The sequence below is a fragment of the Acanthisitta chloris genome, unplaced genomic scaffold (genome assembly GCF_000695815.1).
Source record: "Acanthisitta chloris isolate BGI_N310 unplaced genomic scaffold, ASM69581v1 scaffold22784, whole genome shotgun sequence".
In the NCBI taxonomy this organism is placed as follows: domain Eukaryota; kingdom Metazoa; phylum Chordata; class Aves; order Passeriformes; family Acanthisittidae; genus Acanthisitta; species Acanthisitta chloris.
Genome location: NW_008670213.1, coordinates 17586 through 34250, shown reverse-complemented (window position 1 = coordinate 34250; position 16665 = coordinate 17586). Strand labels below are relative to the sequence as shown.

The 16665-nt window shown below is 46.9% G+C and overlaps 1 protein-coding gene across 4 annotated transcripts in view; it reads right to left on the bottom strand.

Annotated features, from left to right (window-relative positions):
• Window positions 1-10273, bottom strand: part of APLP2 (amyloid beta (A4) precursor-like protein 2) — a 25644-nt gene extending 15371 nt beyond the window's left edge. For 2 of the 4 annotated variants that reach the window (XM_009073611.1, XM_009073610.1), the window contains exons 1-6: window positions 10104-10273; window positions 8349-8478; window positions 5832-5944; window positions 4168-4343; window positions 3069-3289; window positions 1399-1566 (exon numbers count right to left, since the gene is read on the bottom strand). In XM_009073611.1, coding sequence (XP_009071859.1) covers window positions 1399-1566; window positions 3069-3289; window positions 4168-4343; window positions 5832-5944; window positions 8349-8478; window positions 10104-10223 — 928 coding nt within the window. In that variant the 5' untranslated portion in view covers window positions 10224-10273. Of the gene's footprint in view, window positions 1-1398; window positions 1567-3053; window positions 3290-4167; window positions 4344-5831; window positions 5945-8348; window positions 8479-10103 lie in introns of all 4 variants that reach the window. The other 2 variants (XM_009073612.1, XM_009073613.1) reach the window with 2 other exon arrangements.
• Between the last annotated feature and the right edge of the window lie 6392 nt (window positions 10274-16665).

Here is a 16665-nt window from a genome sequence, read left to right as displayed (position 1 = left end):
TCTTAGCTTAGAGGTCTTCTCCAGCCTTGATGACACCATGATTAAAGACAGCATGCTTCAACAAAAAAATTCCCCTGGCACTTTGGCATGAACACAGGGTAAGAGTTAAGTGTTCACCTGCACCCACCAACCTTCCTTCCTCTCACCAGAGGAGGAGTGAAAAAGAGGAAAGGATCACTGCAAGAACTAATGGCAACACACAACACATTAGAGGTCTTCTCCAGCCTTGATGACACCATGATTAAAGACAGCATGCTTCAACAAAAAAATTCCCCTGGCACTTTGGCATGAACACAGGGTAAGAGTTAAGTGTTCACCTGCACCCACCAACCTTCCTTCCTCTCACCAGAGGAGGAGTGAAAAAGAGGAAAGGATCACTGCAAGAACTAATGGCAACACACAACACAGGCACTATTGTGTGTGAGGGACAACATCACATCAGTCCTGCACTCTGGGCCTGCCCATGGCATTTCTGAACCAGGCTTGGACACAGAGAGCTCTTTCCAGCCCCAAATCCCTCTGTAACAGGACAAACTTTTGTACAAAAAGCTCCTGACATCCACATCTTTTATTTCACCGCCTCAGTTAGATCAGCCTGATCTAAAGCACTTGCATGAAGCCCATTTTGTAAACAGGATTATGGCTGTATAGTCAGGCTGCCAAGCCCCAGATAACACAAAAAGCCTTTCAAAAGGCTTTAATGGTAGCTGAAGTGGAAGTGCTGGAGTTCAACAATAAGATTAATAAGGAGGTTAAAATGTTTTTGGTAGTTTTATCATCTGACATAAAAGCCAGTTGAAATTGGTGCCAAAAACCTCAAGCACTCAAAAACACAGGAATTGAGTCGTGATTCATATTTCATACCGAGCTCAAAGTGGGAATCTGAATTCTGTACTATTTGCCTGAGATTTTTCCAAAATTAAAATAGCAGGGAAATGCCTACTACCAGGGGAACAGAGAGCACCAGCCTACTTTCAGGACCTACTGGTCAAACATATGCATGATAACACCACTAGGGAAAGCAAGGGCTTCCCTTCCATGTATTTGGGGGAGAAATAAAAGTGCCAGTTAGGCAAACAGGCATATTATGTATTTGCACAAGAGGTCAGAGACAGCCCCTGCTCCCTGCTAGAGATCTAGAAGAGGATAACTGAGCCCTCAGCAAGCCAACAGGGAGCACAGACAGCATATGGCAAGAGCCACTTTCCCCAGGAAGGATCCCCCTAAGGACCTAGAGAAGCAGAGACAGGAGGAGACTGCTGCAAAGGGACACCAGACACCAGACCCAAAGGGGTTAGCTACAGACGAGTCCTCTCTTGACCTAGGCAAGGAGGAGGAGACACCACACCCAGACAGACAGTGGCCAGCTGCAAAAGGCCAGTGGGAGGCAGGACTTACTCATCTTTTTACACACAGCCATACAATACTCCTCTGACTCAAAATTGTTCCTGTTGCCTCCGCAGCCTCCATATATAAAGCGAATGCACTTTCTCTTGTTAGCATCGAAGTACCAACGAGGCATCACAGCCCGGCAGGGCCCTGTCATGGCCTCCTGGGAGCAGACAGCTGTGTGGAGATGGGTTAGAACATGAGCTGGTGAGGAGCACAGGCCTTGCTGAGAGACTTACACAACGCAGCAGTGGCTCTACCTCACACCTTCCTCTGGGGCTGCAGCATCGCTGCGTCACTGACCAAAGGGCTCTGTCAGTTTTGGGGGGTTAACACTGCCACAGCATCCATCATGCTGTTCAGGGAGGTGTCTGCACGTGGAGCTCTCATCTGAGAGTGGTTTCTCCTTAGCTAGGGGCTGCAACAGCACAGGTGATGCCTTGGGTGGTAGAGCCCCACTGAATAAAGCCAAAATGATGGACAGGCAGCCCATTGGGGCTGCTTAAAGCATTCAGAGGTCTCCTATTCTCTGCAATCTGCATGGATAGACACCCCACATCTTACAGGTCTAAGAGCAAGTGCAAAGGCAGGTTAAGCAAACAGATTGCCATGCCAAGTTTGGGAAGCTCTGTGCACTAAATATTAACACTCCATGCAGCCATGCCATGTGGACTGCTTCTTAAGCCAGCAATATAGCAGCTGGGTTATTCTGAAGCAAGAGAACAGATATGGTGTATAAATTAACAACTGTTCGTGGCACTTTGAGGAAAAAGACTGTGCACCCCCAAAACAGACACCCCAATCCTATTGCTCCGAGTCTCTTTCCACACCTGCAGTCTGTAAGTGCTCTACATACATGAGCTAAGCCTCGTTTCAGCCAGTAAAATTATCTGCAGCATGCTGGCATTTTACCAAAAAGATGCAAGAACTGCTGGCAATGATTCAGTGATCTGTAGCTAATTGAATTTCATTCCCTCTCCCCTCCTCCCTCCTCTGCAGACACTTCCACACGCACAGTATAGGACATCACATAATGCTGAGGCACCACACCAGCAGCTCCTCTGTGAGGGCACCTAGCTCTGAACAAACCCTGCCACAAGCACAAAGTACTACTGCAGGAGTCACCTATTACTCATCTGATAAAAGTGGGCCAGTCGTGCTGGCTGACTTTTGTGCAAGAGAAGTGTTCATGCAAAGGCAGCACCAAGGATGTTCCTCACTCTTAAATGGTACCTTGATGCCACCTCTGCAGGGTATGGACCACCACCTTTTAGCTTCCTTGGTGTATAAAGCACCAAATCCAAGATAATCACTCCAAGCGAGGATTTTAAATTCACTGTGTACCCCAAATGCCTCTAAGGTTCTCCAAAACTTGCAGATATGTTTTTTTCTGACTCATCACTGCACCTTCATGGAGGTGCTTGTTCCACGTGCCAAACACTGGGCTCCCTGCCAGCAGAACCACTGTTTATCTGGAAACATATGGCCCATGCTCTAGAGAGTTAATTTCAACACTTGAAACACAAGCATCATCAGCTTCCCTCTGTTTGCTAACTTATCTGGCAAATAAAACTTCCAAGTGGCATTTATTGACTTGATCAAAACCCCATCACTAACTGAGAGCCAACGGGGATACTCTCAGGGAAGCAAGAGGCCTGCAGGGCTGCAATGTGGCTTACCTTTCATATCGCTGCTGACTTCTTTTTCAGCAACAGCCTTGTCACTGCTGGGCTCTGTGGGTGTCTCTTCGTTGTAGTCATCAACCTTGTAGCTGTCGTAGTAGTAATCACGGTCCTCCACCACGTCCTCCTCCTCCTCCTCCCCTTCGTCATCCTCGTCCTCATCTTCCTCCACAGCTGTTCCTGTGAAGTCTTCCACACCTGCCTCTGTGGGGAACTCACTGGAGGGACATGATTAAGTTAGAGAGTGAAGTTAGGGCTAATCACTTTGCAGCCAAGCTTTGATGTCCCAGAATTATGATTCTCTTTTCATCTGTTCTAGAAACAGCAGAGATGGGAAAAATTAATGTACCAAGTATTGATTGGTTCATCCCCTGCAGCAATGGGACATCCCTTATCACAGACAGGACTGCTGCTGTAGGCACAGCTGCTCCACTCCTCTGCTTTGGGGGGGGGGGTTCCTTGCATTTTCTCATCACCTTATTTCAGTATGTGAAAGTCTACCCCTGGGGGAAGTACCTACTGCAGAATCCCAGACTGGTTTGGACCTTAAATCTTATCCCACTCCCTGCCTTGGGCAGGGACACCTCCCACCAGCCCAGGTTGCTCCCAGCCCTGTCCAACCTGGCCTGGAACACTTCTAGGGATGGGGCAGCCAAAGCTTCTCCAGGCAACCTGTCCCAGTGCCTCAGCACCTCACAGGGAGGAATTCCTTCCCAATATCCCATCTGTCCCTGCCCTCTGGCAGTGGGAAGCCATTCCCACTCGTCCTGTCACTCCAGACGCTGGTCCAAAGTTCTCCAGCTCTCTTGGAGTCCCTTTAAGCACTGGAAGGGTCTCTAAGGTCTCCCTGGACCCATCTCTTTTTCACACTGAACAACTCCTTTTTTGGCTGTTTAGCTCCTTCAGCAATAGGAGCACTGCAAAGTAATTTGTCCTTCTGCCAGGCTTTTTCAGGCTCAGGACACTCCTTTGGGAAATTCAGAAGCACTGACATTCTCCTCTTGATCCTCACCACAAGGGAGCTGCTGTGTGAAACAGTCTCACATGGTAACTTCACACACAGAGCTGCTAATATCCATGCCAGTAAGAAGCTTACCTTTTGTAAAGGTCATAGTCCTCATCCTCATCCTCATCTTCTTCCTCTTTGGACAGAGCCTCATCCACCACCTTAGTCTGAGGACAGCAGACATATTCTGTTCCATGGAACTGGTCCACTCCACAGGGCAGCAGCATTCCATAGCTGTGCAGGATCATCCCTTCTGTCAGACAGGCCTGAAACAGGAGACCACTCAGGTCACTTTAGCATTATGCTCTTCCTTTGGATGAAGCTCAAATTTGCCTATCAGAGATCCCAAGAACGTGACCAATGGCTTTAATTATACAGCAAAAAGACAACAGCAGCATACAAACTAAGAGTGAACATCCAAGTAAAGTGGATTGGAAACTTGTTGTGTGAAAACACCCCCAGAAAGTCCCAGATCCAGAGCCATGAGTGCTTCCTGCTGCATCACATCACACCCCAGCCCCAACAACTGCTGCCTTGTCAGCCTGGCAAAGGTCAGGAAAAAATTCCAAAGATTTTGTGCCAACTCAAGGGAGAGGGAGCACTTTGAAAGGAACAGAATGGTGTTTGCTTTCCTGGGCTGCCCATTTCATTAAACTTTATCTATTAAACTTTCCATTGGAGTAAACGAATAATCACTCAAATGGACTTTGTGTCAAGATTATTTTAACATGCTGGAGATGAAAATCAATCCGATAATTCAAGAAAAAGCTAAACGCAAACTGTGACCAGACATTATGTCTATACATTTCCCTTCAGCTAAGGAAATACTTGGCACTGCAGTGCCCAGAAAAGAATGAAGGAAGCAAAGCTTTATTATGCACATCTGAAGCCTTTTGTGCTTTGCTTTCTTACAGCATAGATTTTAAATGAGCCAAATATTGCTGGAAAAGTTCTGCGACCACATTTAAAGCAAATGATTTTTCAATTTGCTTGACATTAACAAGTTCATTCTCAATTAAAAGGAGATTCCTCTAGCACAGCTTTATTTAGACAGGTTTCTGCTGACAGCATTTTGAAGAAACAGGGAGGCTAGCAGGAGCATCCTTAACCTCATCTCTACGAGAAACATCACAACTGATTGTGTGTTGCTGTTTCTATGGACTGGAAAACATGTCCATGTTGTCATGATCTTGTTTTCTGTCTCTGCTTCTAATGGGAGTGCAGAGCTTTTGCAACAGTTCAGCTAGTCAGATAAAAAAACCACAAAAAAAGCCCAAAACCATTGGGCTAGATTTATTCTGAGAAGATAATCCATCTCTTATGTAAAACCTCCACTAATCAGCCCCAACGAAACTGGGATTGCTCCCAGGCAACCCTCCCAACCAAATCCCCACAGCAGCAGGTACATTAAAGCAAAATGGGCAAGAAAAACTGTCCTCTGCCCACTGCAGCTCCCTGGAAAAAGGGATGAACCACTGGTTAAAGCAGTATCTTAGAGACCTGGTTTCAATTCCTAGCTGCATGATATGGGTAAGCTACTTAGGGTAGCTTTTCATGAGAGAAAACAGTGAAACTCAGCTGGCTTTAAGTCACTTGAATATTTCTACATTCTGATTTCCTTGCTGTCTGCCTCAGCCCTTAGAGTGCAACAGGGGAACAACACAGGCAGAGGCAAACCCTGCTCTGCTGCCATACTACAGCCATCCATGTGGACAGATCCAGGATAAACATTCCTGCCACAGCAGCTCCATTACCTCCTTTGCCACGGTGTGCCAGTGCTGGTGGCTTTCACACACATCCATCCTCTCCTTGTGGAAGAACCGACACTTCTCCGGGACCAGCAGGACATCACTCACAAACTCACCCACTGCAAAACACAATGGTCACAGGTCACACTGGTACAGCTTCCAGCTGGGCATAAAGCCACATATCAGAACTCCCCACCAAGGTGTACTTTGGGCATGTGGCTTGAAGTTTGGGGATATCCTCAACAGGTCACAGCCAAGGTAAAACCAGGAGCTGATTGCTGATCCCCAAGGCTGAAGGCAAAGTTTACAGTGCAGGTTAATAAATAGTTGGAACACACAGAATTAACTGCAGAGATTTCCCTCAAATCTTTAAGATTTGCACACAGGAGTTTTCAAACCACTTGATCACCAATTTCTACATGAGCTGCATCATACCAAAGTTCCTTCATGTTGCTCCTGTAACAGCCTGGAAATTTTTATATGCCCTGAGTGTGATCTATGCTTTCAGTATCTGAGCAAGTCTGGTTTGCTTTTGTTTTGTTTTGCTTCCAGATGGTTTAATTCAGAATCAACTGCAGCACATTCCCTGCCTGGGACCGTCCTAACCAAAACACAGAGGGCTGGAAAAATAAGAGTTATACAGCCCAAAAATCAGGGTACAACCAGAGTCAGCAAATTTACTGCATTAGATAACCACAACCTCACCAGCATGAGGAAGTTCTGGCACAATCTTTCAGCCAAAACCAGACATTTGCTTTTGAGGAAGATGGGAGAGAGAGAATCCATCTGGGCTACAGACTCTGTATTAATTGGACTTAAAAGCTATTTAGCCTAAGTTTCCACCATCATTGAGGTTTGTGGCTGCCCCAACCCTGGCAGTGTTCACAGTCAGGTTGGCTGAAGCCTTGCACAACCTGCTCTGGTGGGAGGTGTCCCTGCCCAGGGCAGGGGGTTGGGGCTGGATCATCTCTAAGCTCCATTCCAACCCCTTCACATCCTATGAAACTATGTGTTTCCAAGCCCCTCAGCAGCTGAAGGGACAGTGCTAATGGCTTCTCCTCTTGACTCCTCAGCCCTTGTATTTCAAAGGAGCTTTCCTTGGTGGGGGAGGCAGGAGAAAGTTAAAGTTGGTGTGATAGCAGGATCCTACCTCAGGATACTCTGTCAAGGAAGACAGAAGCAGGTAGGGAACCAAATCCCATAGTTTGACTACAATCCCAGAGAAATACATCATCCCTTTACAACAAGCAGTTTGTGGACTGCTAAAGACAAGGAGAAGGAATTTTATAGACATATGGACTTGCAGCTGGGATCAGAAAGCCCAAGCTGCCTCCCAGGCTGGGCTGGACGAGTCAAGAGCACTGTGAAAGACACTAATTAAAAACTTCAACGAGGAGTTTAATGCTTATCAAATTTTAGGGCAGTGTCACTAAAATCAGCTTATTTTTCAGCTGGAGAATAGGCTTGGGGGAGGATTATTTCTAGAAGAGACAACTCCTTATAAATCCAGGGATCTTGCTTTCATCCTTATTTCCATCAGTTCTCTGTATAATCAGCTGGGTTTGGTTGCTTCCCAAGCCTGAATTTCCATATCTAGAAAGACAAGCATCTTTCTCCCAGGATGTGCCCACATGACACTTCAAGAAGTGCTTTGTGATTGACTCAGGGAAGGTATTACACCCAGGACAAGGTACCCACATGGCTCTGCAGGTTTGTGTCCTGCTCTGCCAAATCACATGTTAACCTGAGCCATGGAGGCAAATTAGGAAAACTGGTTCCCATTCAATGCTCCCAGCAATCAGACTCTCCCAAGACTCCTGACAAAACAAGTCTTTTCCAGTGGATAACTGAAAAGAAATTCAGCCAGCTGAGACTAAGCTCACTCCTAAGAACACACACAGAGCAGCACAGCATCAGGCACAACCCCCAGGTCACAAGTCACAAGGTAAACCAGTTAAAGATGCTGCCTGGCTCCAGTGGGTGGAGAGATTCTGGAAAGCACCATGAAATCCATCATAGTTTATCTCATCTTCTTTCCCAGTTCAAAGTGGGGACATGGGATACAGCTGCAAGAAGCAGGGCCTCTTTGAAACTGCAAAGTTTAAATATAGGCATTGAAACAGAATAGAGATCTCTTGCCAAGACCATAGCAGGAAGCCTGAGCACACTGAGCATTTAAGTCTCCAAGGCAACAAAATATTAAAGCTCCACAAAAATAGGATCAGAGTATTAAATCCCAATGTCTTTGTGATACTCAAATACAATAGCCTTCAGGTTTTTATGGCAGTTGCAGAGAGAATGGGGATTTCTTTTTCACACCATTATTCCACCACAGCTGTTATCAAGCTGTCTATCTGCTCAAGAGAGAGGCAGAGTTCCATCTTGTGGAAATAGAAAGGTTTCCGTGGAAGTTGGATGTGGAAATGGCAACCTGGTATGAGAGAAGGGTTACAAACTCAGTCCCTCTCTCTGCTCCTCCCACAGGAATGCACCAGCACAGCACACAGCACAGCAGACACTCACCCAGGCACTTGTAGGGCACCACGATGCGAATGTAGTCCTTGCACAGCTTCTTGCCACGCTTGCACCAGTTGTCAATGCTGACAGGCTGGTTGGCTTCCACCACATTGGTGATCTGAAGGTCTGGGTACATCTGTGGAACAGGACACACAGAGGTTTCTCTCCAGAAAGGACAAAGAATGTGCAGAGTGGCTCCTAACCAAGAGCGGTGAGGCCGACTCTCTACACAGAAACAAGATCAAGTTCACACATGGACATATGCACAACCTTTTCTCTGGAGAAGAGAAGGTTGTGTGGAGATCTCATATCACCTGCCAGGAGCTGAAGGGGCTCCAGGGAAGCTGCAGAGGGACTCTTGGTTAGGAACTGCAGGGACAGGACAAGGAGGAATGGGGAGAAATTGAAAGAGGGTAATTGAGATTAGATATTAGAAGGAAGTTTCCCCTGTGAGGGTGTTGAGACACTGGCACAGGTTGTCCAGGGAGGCTGTGGCTGCCCCAACCCTGGCAGTGTTCACAGCCAGGTTGGCTAAAGCCTTGAGCAACCTGCTCTGGTGGGAGGTGTCCCTGCCCAGGGCAGAGGGTTGGGGCTGGATGATCTCTAATGTCCATTCCAACCCCTTAACATACTATGACACTATGACACACTCACTTCTGGATCAAGCTTATAACAGCTGAAGACATAAAAAAGCTCCCAGCTGTTTGCCTGTCACACAGAGCTTGAGAAATGGCATCTGTCATTGCTTCTTCGTGGCAGGAGAAAGACAGGTCAGGGGCAAGAGCCTCCACAGGCACTAAGCTGAGGGCTCTGGCCTTGCCAGGCAGTGGAGAAGGAGTATTTGGGTTTGGAGGAGATTTATCTGTTTAATTCTTTCTGATAAACACAGTACCCTCTGGAAGAGGCAATCACCAACGGGTCTAGGAACATCTCCAGGCTCTCTCATCACTTGTGCAGCTAACATGTCCCCACCTCCTCAGGTTTCCTTATGCCTGCTCCATTTATGAGGTATTAATTTGATCCTCATGACCTGCTCAGGTTCTCAAGTCCAGACACTGACTTATATTTAGGTTTCTACTCCAGGAACCAAATGCAGTCCCAGTTACATCAGCCTTGTAAAACAGTACTAAAAGTCTTCCAGTCCAGACATGGGACATTCTATCACTTTCCCATTAAAAAAAAATTACATTTTTTGTGGTATTTTACTTGCCTGTCACCTCAGAGGAGCAATAAAAGACACGTATCAATGCCAATATGTCACAGTATATCTGGAGCACACTGGAAGGAGATTACATCTTTGCAATAAAGCATAAAGAGCCTAAAAATAATGTCAAAATTTTAATGAGAATTTTCTTTATAATGCTCTGGCTGATCTGAACATGTCACTGTGAGGGACACAGCCACATTCTAACAAGAAGAGGTGTCAGGTTCCATTCTGCACAACATGGGGCAGAAGCTGGTTAGTTAACCAGCAGTACATTTGGGCAAAGCCTTGCAAAACACAGACATGGATCTCACTCTGACTTACAGACCAAGGACCTTCTGTGGCAGTGTGAGCTGGGCTAAGTCAGAGGCAGCTCCTAAATCCTACTGCAGTGTCCTCCCTGCTCTTCCTGGGCAGTAACTCAGCAAGACAGTCCAGGGAATTGAGCCAGGCAAAAGCAAGTTGTCTCCTGCAGGGTTAATTTGCTGCTGACCAGCTCAATTGGAATCCAATTCCTTCACAGCAGTGAAGACTCAGGATCACACATTAAAACTCACCTCCTGGCAGTACTGCAGAATCTCTTCCTTTCTTCCAAAGCAGCTCTTGGTCCCAGAAGGGTCAGGTTCCCATTTCCCAGTCTGGATGTTCACATGCATATTTAGCCTCCCACAGAACATAGCAATTTGAGGCTCTGCCACTGCAAACCCTGTCCCAGCGTTGGCTGCAAGGGCCTGTGGAGACAAAGGAAAACAAAGCACGTTGATTGCATTATCTGATCAAAAGCACAACAACCCAAAGGACCAGAAACCCTCTGGCATCTTCCCAGACAGCTCCTGCTTAATCCAGACTCTTGGTGGAGTCTTGCAGTCTATTTTGCAACAACATTCCTTAGTGCTGGTGAGCCCACCCCAAGTTTCCACACCAGCAAGGTGGTTGTTTTACTGAACAACAGTTTACCAAAACCAAGGGTAATTCACACTTCAAGGTTGGACCCACAAAAGCTGAAACAGATGCCTGAAAAACCCGAAAAATAATTAGTAACTTCTGACAGAAACATCTCAGATTCCACACAAGCAGGTATTGCTAATAAAGGAACTGTATCCCACTGCAAGGATCCTGCTCAGGATTTGGAGCCGTGTGTTTCTCCCAGTATCATCAAATATTTAGGATAGAATCATAGAGTCAACCAGGTTGGAAAAGACCTCCAAGATCACCAAGTCCAACCCTACTGTGGTCACTAGACCATGGCACTAAGTGCCACATCCAGTCTCAGCTTGAAAACCTCCAGGGATGGTGAATCCACCACCTCCCTGGGCAGCACATTCCAATGCCTGAGCACTCTCTCTGTAAAAAATCTCTTCCTAATATCCAGCCTAACCCTCCCCTGGCAGAGCTTGAGTCTGTACCCTCTTGTCCTGCTGCTGGTTGCCTGGGAGAAGAGACCAACCCCCACCTGACTCCAACCTCCTGTCAGGGAGTTGCAGAGGGTGAGAAGGTCTCCCCTGAGCCTCCTCTTCTCCAGGCTGAACACCCCCAGCTCCCTCAGCCTCTCCTCATGGCACTTGTGCTCCAGTCCCTTCACCAGCCTCGTTGCTCTTCTTGCCCAAGCAAACAAGCAGAGGTGATTTCTGCTGGCTCAGAAGGACACAGCTGTGGCCAAGCAGTTCCCCTGTGTCCCACTGAGCACACTCCTGTGGAGCTGTGCTCTGCACTCCCATGTGTCCTGGGCACTTCCCAGGCTGCAGCAGCAGACAAACCCCGACAGCCCAACCCACACGTGGGTCAAACTGCAGACTGATCAATGAAAACAAGGTCAGGGCCCCTTTCTGAAATCTTGCTGTCTGACCCAAGAGGAAAAAGGGGGTAAATTAAATTGCAGACTTGGTTGGGTTTTTTTCCCCTGAGAAGACAAAGTGGATGCAGGAGCTGAATACTCACTCCTTAAATAACTACTAGGTGCTGTAGAAGAAAAAGAAGAGGCATAGAATTCTATGATTCTGTGAGGCAAAACCCAGATGAACTCCTAAATGGGAAGCTCTTTAGGGGAATGAAATCCCTTTCAGCTGCTCCAGACCAGGCAGACAGGAACAGCAATGCACGGAGGCTGCAGGGCACTGCTGCCCCATAGCTGCTCTGCCTGGCACCAGTTCTGCCTTCACACTGAACATTCATACACCAAAAACTGTGTAATTACTGAGGGCACCGTGCATTCCCCACTGCCTGCAGACCCCCATCAGCTCACACCCGTATGTGTATGCTGAAAGCAAATAAGGGAGCAGAGAGGAGAATTCAACTGGACAACCCAACTTACAGCTCCCAGTTACTGGGTATGAGGGAATAAAACAACTCCATTGTAATTAGCTCATTCCTCCCCCTCCCCTTATCTCGCTGCCTGGAGATAAGACATTTCAACACCCAGAGAGTCAAGGATTGTTTAGTGCTGAGCACAGGAACTAAGAGCTTGGGGGAGAAAACCAACTAGAGGCATAAAAGCATAAATTCATGTCTTAACTGCAGGAAAATGACCCCTTGAGCTTTAAGAACTATTGGACTGCACATCACTTAAGAGAAACAGTCTTACACAATTGGCTTCTACTTACCCTGACCCTTTCAACCAACAGATGTTCAGGAGAGCAAGTTTCAGCACAGACCACAAAGCAATCAAACACTGATCTATGTATGATGCCAGCATTGCTGTCCCAGTAACAAACTACTGCCAAGCTCACATATATTTACAAGTTTAGTGTGGGCATGTTTGTCTGTCCTAAGAAAAACACAACAATTACGTACTTCAGGTAGAGAATCTGAGGAATAGACAGTGAGGAACACGGTGCAATAACTTGGTTCCTTCAGCAATCAAACCAATGTTTAATAAATATCTGCTTCTTACAAGTACAGACAGCAAAACCTGTGCTCTTGCACCTCTTTTCTTCCTGTTGTATCTCTTCAGAAGAAAGAGGCAAGTATAGAATGATCCTTCCTAACTCTAAACACACACAAACTCTCTAAGAGGCCCTTTTCATCCCTCTCCAAACAAACACCACTCTGCAGAGAGCACAGGACTTGACATGTTAAAGGAAACAATCCACAAAACAGTTTTGTTTTGTGACAACACTACAATCACCTCCAAGATCCACCCTCGGAAAAGAACAGAAAGAAATGCAAGATCAAGTACTCGGAAAGCATTAACCCTTGTAGGAACACAGTGCATCAAAAGAGAGTAAAATCACAGAATCATCACAGTTGGAAGGGACTCTCGAGGATCATCTAGTCCAACTCTTGGCCCTGCACAGGACATCCCTGAGAATCACATCCTGTGCCTGAGAGTGCTGTCCAAATGTCCCTTGAGCTCTGTCAGGATCGGGGCCCTGACCACAGCCCTGGGGAGCCCAAACACCTCTGGGGGAAGAATCTTTCCTAATATCCAACCTAACCCTCCCCTGACACAACTACAGACCATTCCCTCAGGTGCTGCCACTGGTCCCAGGGAGCAGAGGTCAGAGCTGCCCCTTAACTGCCTCTCCTGAGGAAGTTGTACACAGCCACGAGCTCTGTCCTCAGTCTTTTCTCCACATTTAACAGCCCAAGTGACCTCAGCCACGCCTCAAACAGCTTCCCCCCAAGGCAATGCAAGTGCTGTGAAGGGTTTGGAGATCATTAGCACTGTTGATGTTGAAATCTGTTTTCCTCAAAGCAAACTTCAGTCTGCAGCAAAACAAGGGAACGGCCTGAGCAGGAGAGGTGCAGAAACATCCCTAAGCAATCCATTCATCAGAGCTCTTGCACGAGCAGAGCTCCTGTTCAAACACATACCAAGGCCCTGAAATCATGCCCACCCCCTGTTTACACACCGATGCAGCCGTGTTTGTTCTCGCTGTCTCTCCGGCCTGACACCTCGGCTCCAAGGCAAAGGTATCATTCCTCCTCCTTGGATTGCTCACATAGTTTGCATATCAGTCGAGTGCTGTTGCCTTAGTTACCAGAACATGCTAAGCCCCAATTCACAGCTGAACAAACGAGACTAATTACTTGCTTGATTTCATCACTTTTAATCAAATGGCAGAAATCTTGTCCTGAATTGAGCTGTGGAGTGAGTTAATGAACTTTGAGATCCACAAGTTGATTCTTTAACCCCATGGCCTACAAGGTGAGATTTTTGAGGGATGGGCTTCAATTCTCCCTCCACTCCAGTCCTCAATCCCACCAGTTATTTCCTTTAGTCTTTTAATCTCATTCTGGCTATAATGAGAGAACACAGCTCCCCAAACTCCATCTGAGGTATCTGTTGGAGGCCACACCTTTACCACTGATACTTCAATAGTGAGCAAAGTCACCTACACGAGTTTTTGGGACCAATTAATCTTCTGTTGCTTCCCACAGTTGCCTTTGGTGTAGGAACATCACAAGTGGATCCCTCAGGCTACATCCCAGCATCCCTTTGCCAAAGGAGGGCTGGGGAACATGTAAACCAGCACGAAGCTTGGGATGAAGCCATGTCCTTAGTTAAGCTCTTTAGTACTTCAGAGAATTCACCCATTCCACATTGCAGAGGGATGAACAAACTGACAGCACATTTTTCTCTGGGAATTTCCCAGCCATAAATGGAAGCAGCTGTTTCTTTTAGTGCTGGAGAGCAACTATTCAATCCCTTAAATAAGCAGCCTGACAGCTCGTGAGGGGCAACACACACATCATGGAAGAGAGTTCATCCAGTTGTGTACATCCTTGGTGAACATTATTTTGGTAGACATTATCCTATTAATACATATCCATAACATAAGAGGAAGACAAATGTTATTTGGGAGAAGACTGTTCCATAAACCATTACTTTCCTCACTGGCCCTTGCATTTACAAGATGTTTCATGATAAATTGGGTTCTGCCTTTTGGTATCATTCTGTAATCCAGTTTGCTTTCCAAGACCAAAGAAGTATTTGATTCCATAAACACATAAATCTCTGGCTAGTTAATGTCAGTTAAATTCCTCAGCCTGTCATGCAGTGCCTGATGTATGGTCCTTAAACACTGGAATTTAAGCCTCTAAATCTTCTTTTTCCCTGATGGAAGTGTCTGGCCAAGTATCCAGGCTGTTATTTACTGCTGGCCTCCTTGGTTTGTGACAGGGGGTTTGATCAGCGAGCGTTACCCACCCAGAGGCCTTGGCTCTGTGTGCTCTTCCTGCAGGTATCCTCCATCCCACAGGAGGGATGCAAGGCCAGAGACTCCAATAAAATAAGGAATATTTCACATCTATCCCTAAAATACACAGTTCAGGAAGATACAAACAAAACCCACATCCATGTTCCCCATTCAGTGCCTGTTAAACCTCATCACAACACACCTCAATGCTGTCCATACAGCTCCCCATGGAATGCTACTCAGGAAACCCTTCTGGCATGCTGCTGGGGACTTGAGCACTGAAGAGTGATTGGAGCTCTTCCTCTTGTGAAGAGAAGCTGATAATTATATTTCACAGCACTGAGTTCCTGAGAGCTTTCCTTAATAGCACAAAGGTATCTGCAAAATGTCACATTTAACTGAATTCTGCTCTTTCACTGAGGTCAAACATTACTGTGACCTTACCCACCTGATCAGATTAGCCAGGATGAGCCTTTATTCCAGCAAAACCAGAGTGGACAGGAGCTCAGCTGGAGATCCTGCTAGGAGAACCCATCCTGCTCCTGCTTTCCATCAGGCTTCCCCTGCAGCAGCACACGAGCAGCTCTCTGGATAAACCCACGGAAGATTAAGCTGCTCTAAGACTGAAACTCCAGCCTCTAGAATTTATAAGCTGCTGAAGAAAGCCCTGATGGTGAACTGCATTGACTTGGTGGCCAGAGAGCAGATGAATGGCTGCTGGGGGTATGCCCTGCCTCCAGAGGCAACACAACCTTCCGCAGGATGCGCTGCAGGTGGGATCAGATTTCCTGCTCCAAAGAGTTACATATATTCCTCAACTATTTGCTGATACACTGACAAAAATGCCAGGCAGTACACGGAAAGGCTCCTTGGCTGTTTGCTTTTAATTAAGCCAAGCCCCTCGAAAGCAATGTTGGTTATTAAATCAGTGTGCACAGGAACCATAACCCAAGGAACTTCAGAACATGCTGTTCAGCACAGTCCTCAGCCAGGTAATTACACTGCCCACCTTTCCTTTAGATTAAAAGGAAAAAAAGCAACAAACTTTTGTGGACTGTCAAAAAAACTACATTTCCTATTCCATTGGGAACAACACAGCAATTCTCCCTCTGCCAGTGCAATAGCTCCAGATATGGAGGATAAACATTGAACTCTCTCAAGATCACTGAGGGATCTAACAGCTCCTCTGATACAAAAATGAGCCCTGTTACCTTACCAGCCTTTCAGTGAGCATAACCCTTGATGGCTGCTGCTGTTAAATGTGTGAGCATTCTAACTTCGGCCCTTTCCAGGCTGAAAAATTGGTGTGGATGTTTATGCAGGGACCTGACTCTGCTTCAAAGCCCAGCTGCACACCCCATGTTATTGGTACCTCCAGAGCTGATGTCTCTGAGCACTTGTCCTTCCAGAAGGAGAGGCCAGTCCTTGGCAAAACAAACACATAAATGAAGAGCTGTTGCAGTCACAAAGTGAAGCTTTTGGAAGGACAGCTGGGCTGGCACTAGAGCTGAGCCTTCCCCAGCCCTTCAACCTAATGCTCACTGCCATGAATCTCTCCTAAGGGCAAGTCAGTATTCAGGAAACAACACCTCGGGAGTAGGGAAGTGATTCTGCTCCTGGACTCACCTTGAATCCTGTGCTCAGTTCTGGGCCCCAAAGCTCAGGAGAGACACTGAGGTGCTGGAGCAGGTCCAGAGAAGAGCAATGAGGCTGGTGAAGGGACTGGAGCACAAGTGCCATGAGGAGAGGCTGAGGGAGCTGGGGGTGTTCAGCCTGGAGAAGAGGAGGCTCAGGGGAGACCTTCTCACCCTCTGCAACTCCCTGACAGGAGGTTGGAGTCAGGTGGGGGTTGGTCTCTTCTCCCAGGCAACCAGCAGCAGGACAAGAGGGCACAGACTCAAGCTCTGCCAGGGGAGGGTTAGGTTGGAGATTAGGAAGAGATTTTTTCCAGAGAGAGTGCTCAGGCATTGGAATGTGCTGC